Source organism: Lepus europaeus, chromosome 18, assembly GCF_033115175.1.
Source record: "Lepus europaeus isolate LE1 chromosome 18, mLepTim1.pri, whole genome shotgun sequence".
Classification (NCBI taxonomy): domain Eukaryota; kingdom Metazoa; phylum Chordata; class Mammalia; order Lagomorpha; family Leporidae; genus Lepus; species Lepus europaeus.
Genome location: NC_084844.1, coordinates 33,591,102 through 33,605,620, shown reverse-complemented (window position 1 = coordinate 33,605,620; position 14,519 = coordinate 33,591,102). Strand labels below are relative to the sequence as shown.

Here is a 14,519-nt window from a genome sequence, read left to right as displayed (position 1 = left end):
ACACTTTGCACTTCCGAGCTTAGTAGTTTTTCTGTTACTTCTCACTCTGGACTAATAAAGTGGTGTCTTTGCACCGAGTTCGTGCACTCTGTTGAGGGGATTTGTATGATTTTCCTGCTTTCTCTTTTACAGTACTGAAGGTGAACAAGAGCAAGCATTAAAGAAGCCACCAAAAGAACTGAAGGATAAAGACATGTATGGCTACCAAAGAGTTGCCTAAGAGTGCTGTGTAAAGTCTTGGCTTTCAGGAAAAGTATTTCCTTGTTTGTGAGAATCAATATTCTTTCCATTGTTTGTATAGACTTAATATGAGTGGTTTTCTTCTTTCACTAAAATGTTCTTACTAAATTAGTGATGAAATCTATGCTTTATAACATCTTACAACCAAGGAAATACAATGATAATAATGTTATACTTGAGGAATATTAAATCTGTTTTCTACTGAAATAGTTTATTTTTAGCTGATGGACTATATCTAATGTTAGTATTATTTTATCAAGGATATACTTTCAAAGTTTCTGCTAGGAATATATTATTCAGAGGGGCAGGCATTTGGCACAGCAGTACAGATAGATACCTGCATCTCATATCAGAGTGTCTGTGTTTGGGTTCCAGCTGTGCTTCCAGTTCAAGCCTCCTGCTAATGCACACTCTGGGAGGCAGCAGCAGGTGATGGTCAAGTACTGTCTCCTTACCACCCATCTGGGAGAATTTGATTGAGTTCTGTGCTACTGACTGTCCTGGCCCAGTCCTGGCTGTTATGGGCATTTGGGGAGAGTACCAGCAGGTGGAAGATCTCTGTCTGTCTCTGCCTTTCAAATAAAATAAATAAATAAAACGTGAGAAGCAAAAATAGATATATATCATTAGGTTTTTCTTAATATCTCTTAATTACTGTGTGCTCTGAATTGTTCAGCTCACTGATAGACATTCAGGACCTGTCTAGTATCACCTATGAGCAAGATGGCTCTTTTAAGGAAGTCTCATGCAAGACACCCAAAGTAACCCATGCACCTACTAGTGTCAGCACTCCACTCAGCCCAGGTAATCACTCACTGGGAACAGCCTTTTAGGAGAGGAACTTCAAGGATCTGGGAGGCAAGGCTGTGGGATCAGACCTCAATGCAGAGGTGTTTCCTTAGGACTGAAGCTGGAGGGGGCAGTCCCATGAGGCCACGTAGGGGTGGTGGTGGTTATTAAGCAGCTGTCAGGTTTTGGTTAGGATTGGAATGGCAGAGAAATGAAAATGCAAAGTCTACTGTGTACTCTAAACACTACCAAACTCAGTGTAAATGCTGAATTCTCTAGAGTTTGCAACTTAAATAGTACCTTGTATTTAGACATATATGTGTATATATAAAAATATAGTGTGTATATAAAGTATGTATATATAGAGTTCTTGAATCTTATAACTATATACAACCAGTATTAAATATTGTTTTTAGTGTCCTTATTTCCAATATTTTCTGTGGTTTAAATAATCTCCCTTTATTTTATTTTTATGGCCAAGAGACTGTTTAAAAACACTTCGAGGAGCTGAGCTGTGACTCAGACCAGCAATTATTTCAGTTATTAACAATTTGGAGAAGGCAGCATTGTGGTGCAGTGGGTTAAGGGACTTAGGATGCCTACATTCCATTTAGGAGCGCCTGGCATTGAGTCCTGCCTCTGTTTCCAATCCAGATTCTTGCTAATGTGCCTTAGGAGGCAGCAAATAATGGCCTGGTACTTGGGTCTCTGTCATCACATGGGAGACCTGTGGATGGAGTTCCTGGCTCTGACTTTGGCCTTGCCCAGCCCCAGCTGTTGCAGGCATTTGGGGAGTGAAGTAATAAATGGAACTCTGTGTGTGTGTGTGTCACTTTGCCTTTCAAATAAATAAATTTTAAAAAAATAAGAAAATCCTAGTTAGGTATAGAAATTTGTGGGTGTTGTTTTTAAATAACATAAAATATTCAGACACTAACTGCCTTCTTTTCTACAACAGGGTCAGTTTCTTCAGCTGCCAGTCAGTATAAAGACTGCCTTGAAGATATCACATTTCAGGTTAAAACAGAAGCTACTTGTTGCTGGGACAATCAAGAATCGATACAAACTTTGTCTGGTAAATCTGCAACTGTCCGAGAGAGAGCAAGGAGTCTAGAATCTCTCTTTCCTTCCACTGAAACATCTGCTTCCAGACTGACTGATCTGGTAAATTCATATACCAGTCCTGCCTTATATACTTAAGCAGCCAACCCAGATGGCTCAGTGATCCAAAGAGCCTAGATTTTTCCAAATCCATTAAGAAATCAAGAAATAAGCTGGATTCTCTCCAAGTGTTCTTGGGGGCTTCTCTTCTGAGTATGTATCGTAGGAGGCTTCAGTTTTGTTTACTTCTTAATGTCTCTCCTGGCTGCTTCCTTACCAGCTTTGATTGAACTCCCTGTTCTTTGAACTTGTGAATCAATAGCCTGCAGGGAGAAAAATTGTGTGCCACATTCTTCCCTTCCTCCCCCATACCTCCTTCTATTATTTGGTATTGTTCTCCTCCTCTTCTTCTCCTTCTTCTTCTTCTCCACCTCCTCCCCTCCTCCTCCTCCTCCTCCTCCTTCTTTTCCTCCTCTTCCTCTTCTGCTTCCTTCTCCTCTTCTTCATCTCTTTCTTCTTCTCCTTCTCTTCCTCTTCCTGCTCCTCCCCTTCCCCTCCTCCCCTCCCTTCCCCTTCCTTCTTCTTCTTCTTCTTCAGCTGCTACTACTTCTACTTCTACTTCTACTTCTGTTACTTCTATTTGCTTTGGCCCTCAACAGAAAATTGTTGACTCCTTTGGGCATTTCACAGAGGGTCTCACTCTGAAGTAGGAAGTGTCAAGGAATTTTATGCTTTCATTCAACAGACTGTTAATTGGGTGGGTTCTGAGTGCCAGACATCACATCGGGTATATAGTCCTTGCCCCAAAGATGCTCCCTGCCTAGCGAGAAAGACCACCTGTTGTGGCACAGAGGTAAGTACTGAGTGCTCAGGAGGCAGAGAGGGTTGAGAAGGCTTCCAAGAGGAAGTGACAGGTGCATAAGTTTTAATGTGGGAACGATATAGCTGTGTTTGCCTCTTTACCTCAACACACATGTCAGTTACCATGTTCATGTCTTTATTATAGAAAAGATTGCCTGCGTGTCCTGGGGCTAGTTCCTCCAGTATTGCTAAGGCATCTGACACATCACTTCATGCCTTCCAGAAAAGGAGCCTGCCTAAAGGTACCCTGTGTTTAATATAAAAATAAAAGTTCACAGTAGTGAACTTAAATTGATACTCATCTATCTTTGATGCTACAAACAAAAATGCAATTTCCCCCTTGATTGTAAAGCACAGTTATTGCAGAAAACTTGGAGAATAAAAAAGAACTTAAGATTAAAATGATCATTTAACCTTACTGTAATTCTTTAGCCTCATGTATATTTTGGTACATATTTTTTCATATATTTAGAAATATATATTGCGCCGCCCGCAGCGTCCATTGGAGGGTGAACCAACAGCAAAAAGGAAGACCTTTCTCTCTGTCTCTCTCTCTCACTATCCACTCTGCCTGTTAAAAAAAAAAAAGAAATATATAAAAAATTTTAAGCATAGTTGAAATAGTTTGTATTAATTCTAGAGGGCTTTTCTCCCTTGATGATATATTCCAAGGACTTTTGTCATTAAATTATTCATAACTATGTGTAATAGCTACATCATAGTCCAGTCTACATTTGAAGGTACTTTTTAAAAGTTTGTGGAAAAATGGAAATAGGCCGGCGCCGTGGCTTAACAGGCTAATCCTCCGCCTTGCGGCGCCAGCACACCGGGTTCTAGTCCCGGTTGGGGTGCTGGATTCTATCCTGGTTGCCCCTCTTCCAGGCCAGCTCTCTGCTGTGGCCAGGGAGTGCAGTGGAGGATGGCCCAAGTCCTTGGGCCCTGCACCCGCATGGGAGACCAGGAGAAGCACCTGGCTCCTGGCTTCGGATCAGCGCGATGCACTGGCCGCAGCGGCCATTGGAGGGTGAACCAACGGCAAAAAGGAAGACCTTTCTCTCTGTCTCTCTCTCACTATCTACTCTGCCTGTCAAAAAAATAAAAAATAAAAAAATAAATTAAAAATTAAAAAAAAAAGAAAAATGGAAATAAAAGATACTTACTTTGGTGCAAAAAAGATTGGAATCTATGTATAGTGTCTTCATAGTATGCATTTTCCATGCACTTTTTGAAGACTCCTCAAATGTTGTTGCTTAACGATTCCCTAATGTTGAAGATTTATGTCATTCTCAATTATTTATTCTTTTTTTTAAAGATGTATTTATTTATTTGAAAGTCATAGTTACACAAAGAGAGAAGAAGAGGCAGAGAGAGAGAGAGAGAGAGAGAGGTCTTCCATCCTATGATTTACTCCCCAATTGGCTATAATGGCTGGAGCTGCGCCGATCCGAAGCCAGGAGCCAGGAGCTTCTTCCGGGTCTCCCACACGGGTGCAGGGGCCCAAGGACTTGGGCAGTTTTCTACTTCTTTCCCAGGCCATAGCAGAGAGCTGGATCGGAAGTGGAGCAGCCAGGTCTTGAACCGGCACGCATATGGGTTGCCAGCGCTTTAGGCCAGGGCGTTAACCTGGTGCGCCACAGTACCCACCCCCCAGTTATTTATTCTTTTACATAAATCTTTATCTGCACCTCTTATCCTTTCCTCAGGAGAGATTCTTAGATGACGGTTTGCGAATCAAAGGATCTGAGACTATTAACAGCTCTTGAGACATATTGACTTTGTTATATTGATTTTAAGGTTTTATTTCATTGGAACAACTTAGGATATCCCTCAGGGGATAGGAATTTTGTGAATTATGTTGAGTTTTGGTTCAATTATAATTGAGCAAGACCCTAGGTATGGTTGTTCCTATACCCCCTGATCTGATGATCCGTGAGGAAAAGTCTCCTAGTTGGTGTTTTGTTCATTTTAGCTGGTTCAGAAATTGTTTCCCTCTAGCAAGCAGTCCCTGGTCCAGATTGGCCCCCAGCCTCTTGTAAAACTTCATACCTTACCTATTCCAAATATTCTTAGGAAGGGAGGGGCACAGGCCAAGCAGTTCTGGGGTAAGGGCCAATGTAGGAAACGGTTTAGGGTAACGGAGTAAAGCCATTGACGTACTAGGAAGTCTCTACTAAGACCATTACGTAGGGGCCTTCTTCCCCCTCTTGATTTGTTTTCTTACTGAGAAATCCTTAGTGAAGTCTATATGGGAGCTTAGAGAAATCCAGTTTGGGTTTAAGTCATTTTCTCCTTTTTCTTTTTGAAGAACTAATAGAAGCCATCTCCCAGCATCACATTGATGAGCTACCACCACCGTCTCAGGAACTTCTTGATGAAATTGGTAAGAGTTATTCAATACAAGATGTGTTCCTTGTCCTGCTTGAAAGGACCAACTCACAAGCGTCAGCACTAGAACGAAAGACACTATGAGGGTCTGGTTGAGTGTACAAAATTCAGGGCCAATAAAAAGCCCACAGCCTGGGATGATGATCAGTTTATGTCTGTTGTTGTTTTGTTATTTAAAAGTTTTATGGTAATGATTCTAAGGGGAAATAAACTTAAAGTGGTTTATGATGAAGATCTTCATTTAGCAAAGGAATTCTCAGTTCCTTTTCAAACTGAAACAACCATCCCTTAGAGGCCTAAAGTCTGACTGCTCAGGCCAAGACACCTGTATTTTCAGTTTTGCCTTTAAAGTTTTTGGAATTGTAGATAAATGCCTTTTCTAAGAGTAGAGAAGTCAGTGGCACAAAACCTAATGAGACTAGAATTTTCCGCTGGAGGCATGACTGAACAGTACCAGCTCAATTTTATTTGCAACAGATTGGCTGGCCCTGCCCGGCTGAGGTGATACTGAAAGTAATGGTGCATGGTTATAGAGAACAGGAAACTCCCATTGCTCTCTTCTTGGCATCCTGGCCAACCATCCCCTTGCCCTCACAGGGGATTTTTTTTTTAAGATTTATTTTTATTTATTTATTTGAAAGACACAGTGGGGACCAGCATTGTGGCATAGTGGGTAAAGCTGCTGCCTGTGATACTCGCATTCCATATGCATGCCAGTTCATGTCTATCTAGGCTGCTCCATTTCTGATTCAGTTCCCTGCTCATGGCCTGGGAGAAGCAGCAGAGGATGGCCCAAATGTTTGGGTTTCTGTTAATTATAAGGAGATCAGAATGAAGCTCCTGGTTCCTGGCTTCAGCCTGGCCCAGCACTGGCTGTTGAGGCCATCTGGGGAGTGATCTCTCTCTATCTGTCTCTCCTTCTCTCTGGTTCACTCCCCAATTGGCTGCGATGGCTAGAGCTGAGATGATCAGGAGCCAGGAACTTCTTCCAGGTCTCCTATGTGGGTCCAGGGACCCAAGGACTTGGGCTATCTTCTACTGCTTTCCTAGGCCATAGCAGAGAGCTGGATAGGAAGTGGAATAGCTGGGACTGGAACCGGCACCCATATGGGATGCAGGCGGTGGCTTTACCTGCTATGCCACCATGCCAGCCCAATAAATAAATCTTTAAAAGAAAATAGTGATGGAAAGAGAGAGAGAAAGAGATAAAGAGATCTTCCATTTCTTGGTTTACTCCCCAAATGGCTACAATAGTCAGGTCTGGGCCAGATTGAAGGCAGGAGCTAGGAATTCCATCTTGTTTGCTATGTGGGTGGCTGGGGCCCAAGTACTTTCTGAGGTGCATTAGCAGGAAGCTGGAACAGAAGTAGAGCAGCCAGGATTCAAACTGTAACTCTGATATGGGGTGCCCATGTCAAGTGGTGGCTTAACCCTGTGCACCACAATACTTTACCCCAGAGGGCACATCTTATTGGACCTCTGATGGCCCAATTTTTACAGTGTGGCCTATAGAGAAATTCCTGAGCGATAACCCTTGGTTTGCAGGATCTCTGAGGTTTTATGTCTGATAAGGAAGAGGGAGGTGAGTAAGGACCTACTGGTTTGACTCAATGGACAGCTACTCCACTAGGCTCCTTATCATAACCCACAGCCCCTGTTGCTCGGCCTAATAATGTAGGTGGAGTCAGTCAGAGCTACTAGAATCTTCCTTGATTCCTTCTTCTGTAGCCATACACCCTTTCTTTCTATTTTATTTATTTATTTATTTATTTTATTTTTTGACAGGCAGAGTGGATAGTGAGAGAGGGAGACAGAGAGAAAGGTCTTCCTTTTTGCTGTTTGCCGTTGGTTCACCCTCCAATGGCCGCTGCGGCCGGCTCATCTCGCTGATCCGAAGCCAGGAGCCAGGTGCTTCTTCTGGTCTCCCATGTGGGTGCAGGGCCCAAGCACTTGGGCCATCCTCCACTGCACTCCCGGGCCATAGCAGAGAGCTGGCCTGGAAGAGGGGCAACCGGGATAGAATCCGGCGCCCCAACTAGGACTAGAACCCGGTGTGCCGGCGCCGCAATGCGGAGGATTAGCCTGTTAAGCCACGGCGCCAGCCCTTCCTTCCTTCCTTCCTTCCTTCCTTCCTTCCTTTCTTTTTTCCTTTTTTTTTTTTTTTTTTTTTTTTTTTGACAGGCAGAGTGGACAGTGAGAGAGAGAGACAGAGAGAAAGGTCTTCCTTTTGCCGTTGGTTCACCCTCCAATGGCCGCTGTGGCTGGTGCGCTGCGGCCGGCTCACCGCGTTGATCTGAAGGCAGGAGCCAGGTGCTTCTCCTGGTCTCCCATGTGGGTGCAGGGCCCAAGCACTTGGGCCATCCTCCACTGCACTCCCTGGCCATAGCAGAGAGCTGGCCAGGAAGAGGGGCAACAGGGACAGAATCCGGCACCCTGACCAGGACTAGAACCCGGTGTGCCAGCGCCGCTAGGCAGAGGATTAGCCTGTTGAGCCAAGGCACCGGCCACATACACCCTTTCTTGCCTCTCCTCATCCCTCCCCTGGTGTCACAGGTTCTAGGGTTGTTGAATCAGGCTCTTAGGGCCCACACCTCCTCTCCTCCTCTCCACCTCTGGGATGCTCTGGGCATTCCTGGCAAATCTCTCTCTTCTTCATTGATTTTTTTTTTCGCCAGGCAGAGTTAGAGAGAGAGAGACTTATAGACAGTGAAAGAGAGAGACAGAGAGAAATGTCTTCCTTCCGTTGGTTCACCCCCAAAATGGCTGCCATGGTCCTAAGCCAGGTGCCTCCTCCTGGTCTCCCATGCGGGTGCAGGGCCCAAGGACTTGGGCCATTCTCCACTGCCTTCCTGGGCCAGAGCAGAGAGCTGGACTGGAAGAGGAGCAACCGGGACAGAACCTGGCGCCCCAACCGGGACTAGAACCCAGGATGCCAGTGCTGCAGGTGGAGGATTAGCCTAGTGAGTCGCGGTGCCAGCCCTCCATTGATGTTAAAAAACAGAACTATTGAGAGCTGAGATCACCCTGCACATGGCCTAGTCAGGTAGATTCTCAGTACCTTCTGTTCACTAGTCATGGCTTCCGGCAATAACTGTAGTCTCTTTTGATCATAGCTGATGCTTTGTCTCTGGGTCCTGCAGGCCTCTCATTAGCATGTGACCCCTCCCCGCCACCTCCTCCACTTCAGCAGCTGTGTTGCCAGGCTTCCTCCTGGGCTGAGGCCCCATGACCTACCCCAGTGGTCTCTAGGAGCCTTTCCCATTTCACTCAGGCCCATTATCTGGACCAGGTTTCTGGGTGATGTCTGCACTTTGAGACAGGTCATTAATTTTCCAGAAAGACAGAGGGCAGAGGGTGCTTGAGTAGTTACTCCTGATGATGGACCTGCCCAAACAATTATTGTATATCATCACTCTGTTGTTCCCTCTGACCTTTGGGGAGTGACCTGGAGCTGTCACCTGCTGTTTTCCAGGGCTCACATGTAAAGCTCTGGGCTCTTGATAGGGGTCTAACGTGGGAGAAGGAGGGGCCTTTAGAATTCTTAAGATATAGGTGATCATTTAAGATCAACAGGAGGCTGCTTTTATCTAAAAATGGATTTTGAATTTCAGCTTATATTAAATGAACTTATGTGGCCCATTGATGCCTAGTAGCTGCTGACTAGGGCTACTTCTTGCACAGAACAGTACCAGGCCAGTGAGCTTAAGGTGGCCTAGCTGCACTGCTTCCTGGCTGTCTTTCTGCCCTGCTCTGCTTTGCCCTGGGGAGCATTTTGAGGGAAAAAGCACTTAACAAATGCAAAGCAGCATACTGAGTTTGGCAGAGGATTGTCTTGGTCTAGTAAGCATTTCTTTAGGAACTAGAAATGACAGGGATTCTTTTGTCTTCCATTTTTCCATAGACCATGTAGTATGTCATCCTAAGACTATGACATATGGGTCAGCAGAGATGGAGAAACATTTGGATTGTTTGATGATATTACAAACTTTTTGAAGGTGTGTAGAGGTTACAACATAAACCTTAGAACTGGACTGTTTGAATGTGAATCTCAGTTCTACCACTTTTTATCTGTGTGCTTTTAGATAAATTCCTTAATCTTAATTTTCTCATATAGTAATGACAGTAATACAGTCAATCTCATAGGATTATTTTGAAGATTAATTGTAAACAATAATCCTCAGTCCTCAATTAATGTACATGAGTGCTTAAAAACAGTACCTGGAGCTGGTGTTGTGGCTGCCACCTGCAACCTCAGCATCCCATGTGGGCCCAGGTTTGAGTCCTAGCTGTTCTACTTCTGGTCCAGCTCTCTGCTAATGTGCCTGAGAAAGCAGCAGAGATGGCCCAAATTCTTGGGCCCCTGCACCCATGTGGGAGATGTGAAGGAAGCTCCTGGTTGCTTCCTGGCTTAGGACCAGTCCAGCTCCAGCCATTTTGGTCATTTGGGGAGTGAACTAATGGATGGAAGATCATTCTCTCCCTCCCCCACTGTCTTCATAACTCTGCCTTTCAAATAGTACATAAATATTCACCAAGAAAAAAAAGAAACAGTACCTGCCACTCTGCCTGTCAAAAAAAAAAATATTGATTACTTGGGCCACAGCTCCATAGTTTCTGTTTTAGTAGGTCTGGGATGAGTCCTGAGGATTTGTATTCTTAGTAAGTACCCAGGTTATACTAATACTGCTGGTCTGAGGACTACTCTTTGAGAACCACTGCCCTAGAAATTGGTGACATGAAAAGGAGAAAATAAGTTGCCTTCTGCTTTTGAACCATGACAGAGTGCTTGAAGCAGCAGCAGGCCTCATCCACTGCATTGCATGAGAACACAGCACGTGATCCGGTCATCACTGCAAATGGTGAGCTAAATACCCAGTTATCTTACATCACATTCTTGCTGTTATGCTGTCCTTGGCAGCAAAGTGGTACATATGGGGAAGTATGCCTGTGAAGTCAGCCACAATTCCACCTCAATTTTGACTTCACCAGTGACTTTTGCATGGCAAACTGTTTAAAATCTCTGAGACTCAGTCATCCTCACCTGTAAAATGGAAATACAAATTCCTATCTCCTGCATTACAACAGCAGCTCCCTGCAAAGAGCTGGTGCACTGTAAAATACCGAGCAAATGTTAGTTTATTTTCCTTCATAGGACCGCTGGCAGGATGAAATGAGACAGCATATGTGAAATGCTTGGCATACATTAAAGTGTTCATCCTTTCCCCACCCAAATTCCTTCTTTGGGGCTGCAACCTAGAAACATCTATCTAGCCAGAGAAAAACAGGGTAGTCCCTGAAAGTAAGTCTGCATTTTGTTCTCAGGGTCACTTGCCTCCTCCTGGATGTGCCCTTCTTTTCTCTTTTTCCTCTGAGCCATGGCACAGGCCAAATTTCCTGTAGGTTCACCTGGCACCAGACAGTTCCCAAGACCCCAGAAACAGCTGCTGTGAATCTAAGCACTCTGCACACTGCCACCTGGCCCCCTGCTCTCATGGGAAGATGGGAGTGGGAACAAGTGCATCGCATACTTCAGGGACCACTAATTAGCCTTAATTCTCATACTCCATTTTAAGACAGGCTTTCTCTCTCTCTCTCTCTCTCTCTTTTTAATTTGATAGGCAGAGTTAGACAGTGAGAGAGACAGAGAGAAAGATCTTCCTTCCGTTGGTTCACCCCCCAAATGGCTGCTGCGTCCGGCGTGCTGCGCCAATCTGAAGCCAGGAGCCAGGTGCCTCCTCCCAGTCTCTGATGCAGGTGCAGGGGCCCAAGCACCTGGGCCATCTTCCACTGCCCTCCCGGGCCACAGCAGAGAGCTGGACTGGAAGAGGAGCAACCAGGACTAGAACTGGCACCCATATGGGATACCGGTGCCGCAGGCGGAGGACCAACCAAGTGAGCCATGGCGCCAGCCCCCAAGACAGGCTTTCTCAAAATGTTTCGTTCTAATAGTTATTCTTTCAACTGTTCTTAGATCACAAACATTTAGAAGAACAAGAAACTGATAGTAAAAAAGAAGATAGCAGTATGCTTTGGACCAAAGAAACTCGGGACCTAGAAGAGGACACAGAGAGGTAACAGAAAAAAGCTGGCTGTTCAAAAGGATTTTTAAAGTTGTGTGATTTGTATTTGTTTTTTTTTTTTTTTCTAATACTAATAAATAAGAAGGGAAAAAATCGTCTTTTTTCATACTGTCCTAATAGTCCCCTTTAAATTTTTAAAAAATGTGATAACATATACATAACATAAAATTTACCATTACCATTTTTAAGTGTACAGTTCAGTGATGTCAAGTGTACAGATGGTTCTTGACTTAATGTTTTGACTTTGCAATGGTAGAAAAGCAGTAGCATTCAGTAGAAACTGTACTTTGAATTTTGCTCTTTTCCCGGGCTAGTGATAAGGGGCTCAGTACTCTTTGTGATGTGGGCAGCAGCTTCCATCTGCAGCTCCCAGTCAGCCCCGTGATCTCAAGGGAAATAACCGCTACTATATAGTACATCGTGTTGCTAAGCCAAGATGTTCAGTTGGTTAAGCTTATTGAATGTGTTTTCAAGTTACAGTATTGTTTTAAAAAGATTTATTTATTTGAAAGTCACAGTTGCATGGAGAGAGAAGAATCTTCCATCTGCTGGTTCACTCCCCAGATGGCTGCAACAGCCAGGGCTGGGACAGGCCAAAATCCAGGAGCTGGGAGCTTCATCCATATTTCCCACATAGGTGCAGGAGTGGAACAACCAGAACATGAACCAGCGTCCATATGGGATGCTGGCAATGCAGACAATGGCCTCACCTCCTATACCACAATGCAGACCCCTCAATTTACAATATTTAACTTAGCATAATATCTTCAAGGTTCATCCATGTTGTCACATATGTCAGAATTCCTTTCCTTTGTAAGGCTGAATAATAATCAGGTGTGTATATAACATGCTCTGTATATGCAGTCATCTGTTGATGGATATTTAGGTTACATTTACCTTTTGGTTATTTTGAATAATGCTGCTGTGAACATCGGTGTACAAATATATCTTTGAGACCCTGCCTGCAATTCTTTTGGATATATACCCAGAAATGGTATTGCCAGATCATATGGTAATTCTATTTTTAATTTTTTGAGGAGCTGCCATACTGTATTCCACAGCAGCTGTACCATTTTACATCCTTAGCAACAGTACGCGAAGGTGCCAATTTCTCCACATCCTTGCCAACACTTATTTTCTCTAACTGTAGCCATTCTAAAGGGCTTAGTAATAACTCATTGTAGTTTTGATTTGCATTTCCCTAATAAGTAATGATATTGAAGATCTTGTTGACCATTTGAATATCTTTGGATAAATGTCTATTTGAGTTCTTTGCCTTTTTTTTTTTTTTTTTTTTTTTTGACAGGCAGAGTGGATAGTGAGAGAGAGACAGAGAGAAAGGTCTTCCTTTTTGCCATTGGTTCACCCTCCAATGGCCGCTGCGGCCGGCTCATCTTGCTGATCCGAAGCCAGGAGCCAGGTGTTTCTCCTGGTCTCCCATGTGGGTGCAGAGCCCAAGGACTTGGGCCATCCTCCACTGCACTCCCGGGCCATAACAGAGAGCTGGCCTGGAAGAGGGGCAACCGGGATAGAATCCGGCGCCCCAACCGGGACTAGAACCCGGTGTGCTGGTGCCGCAAGGTGGAGGATTAGCCTGTTAAGCCACGGCGCCGGCCTTTGCCCATTTTTAAATAGTTATTTGAGGTTTTTTCCTTGTCTAATTACTTTTTTTTTTTTTTGGTTTTGTTTTTATTTCATTTTGTGAGGCAAACACAGATTTCAGCTTCTTTCAAAACACTTTAGTTAAAGTGCTTGGAAGGGAATTTTTAGATCTTTCTAGCCAATAAGAGACAGTAGGGGCAATCCTCCAGGAGATTCAGTCTAAAAGTACAAGTTTGCCTCAAGAAACCTGATTCTGTTCCTGCTTTGGAGCTCTCCTTTTACTGTGTTGCAAGGTAAACCATTCAGCTCATCTCCTTTGCCTCTTGATTTTCTTGCCTTCTCTTAAGCTGTCATTCAGGGCCAGGACTAGGGTGAATTAAGTCAGACACACTCCTCTGGCACAGAACTGAAGGGGGCACCTTCAAGCTAAATAGTCAAGTAATAATTTAATGCAATATTTTAAAAAATCAGATTTAATGCAAAAAAAAGTCCATGATAAACAAAGTATCCAGATTTTAAAGAAAGATAGAAACTGAGTTAGCACCTGTATTACTTGCCTGATCCTGATCTTGCTGTTGTGGATCCTTGGGGAAGTCATGCAGAATGCTCCTAGTAAATGATAGAAAATGTAAATGATAGAAATCCACCATTACCAGAGTGCATGGGAGGCTGGGCATGGCTAGTGTTCCAGCTCAGCAGTGCCATCAGGAATCTAGGCTTTTATTTTTTTTTTTCCTTTTAAAAAATGTATTTGAGAGAAAGAGACATTCAGACAGAGAGTGCTCCCACCCTCTGGTTCATTCCCTATATGTCTGCAGCCTGGGCAAAGCCAAGCCAGATATCATAAACTCAATCTAGGTCTCCAGCATAGGTGACAGAGACCAAACTACTGGAAATACCCACTGCTTTCCAGGGTCTGCATTGGCAGGAAGCTGGAATCAGGAGTAGAGCCCAGCATCTAACCTCTGATAGGGGACTATGGGTGTCTCTTAACTGTTCGGTCAAATGCAGGCCCTGGGACTTAGTCTCTTTTGATCTTGTTGCTCTGCTGTCCATGGCCTTTATGTTCTGGCTGGTCATTCCTGGTTGCAAGATGGCTGCTGTCCACATACCAGACAGATAGAGGATGGGCAAAGGAATGTTTTAACTGACAATATGGCCCCTTTTGTTATCTGGAAAACAAAAACCTTTCCAGAAACCCTTCCCAGAAGTCATCTGCTTACATCTCTTTGGCCAAACTGTGACATGTGACCACCCTCAAGCATAGGGGAGATTGGAAATTGAGGTTTTAGCTTCTCAGTTGCTATAGAAGGTGGCAAGGGAGAAAAGTATTATGAATAACTTTTGGGTAATTAATCCAGTACCTATCATACTCTTTTTTTTTTTTTTTTTTTTTTGACAGGCAGAGTGGATAGTGAGAGAGAGAGACAGAGAGAAAGGTCTTCCTTTTTGCCGTTGGTT

The 14,519-nt window shown here is 44.0% G+C and overlaps 1 protein-coding gene across 1 annotated transcript in view; it reads left to right on the top strand.

Annotated features, from left to right (window-relative positions):
* Window positions 1-14,519, top strand: part of TEX14 (testis expressed 14, intercellular bridge forming factor) — an 86,925-nt gene that overhangs the window by 65,958 nt on the left and 6,448 nt on the right. The window contains exons 23-29 of the mRNA XM_062175082.1: window positions 133-195; window positions 917-1,044; window positions 1,988-2,193; window positions 3,137-3,233; window positions 5,297-5,371; window positions 10,158-10,235; window positions 11,348-11,447. Of these exons, the coding sequence (XP_062031066.1) occupies window positions 133-195; window positions 917-1,044; window positions 1,988-2,193; window positions 3,137-3,233; window positions 5,297-5,371; window positions 10,158-10,235; window positions 11,348-11,447 (747 nt within the window). The remainder of the gene's footprint in view (window positions 1-132; window positions 196-916; window positions 1,045-1,987; window positions 2,194-3,136; window positions 3,234-5,296; window positions 5,372-10,157; window positions 10,236-11,347; window positions 11,448-14,519) is intronic.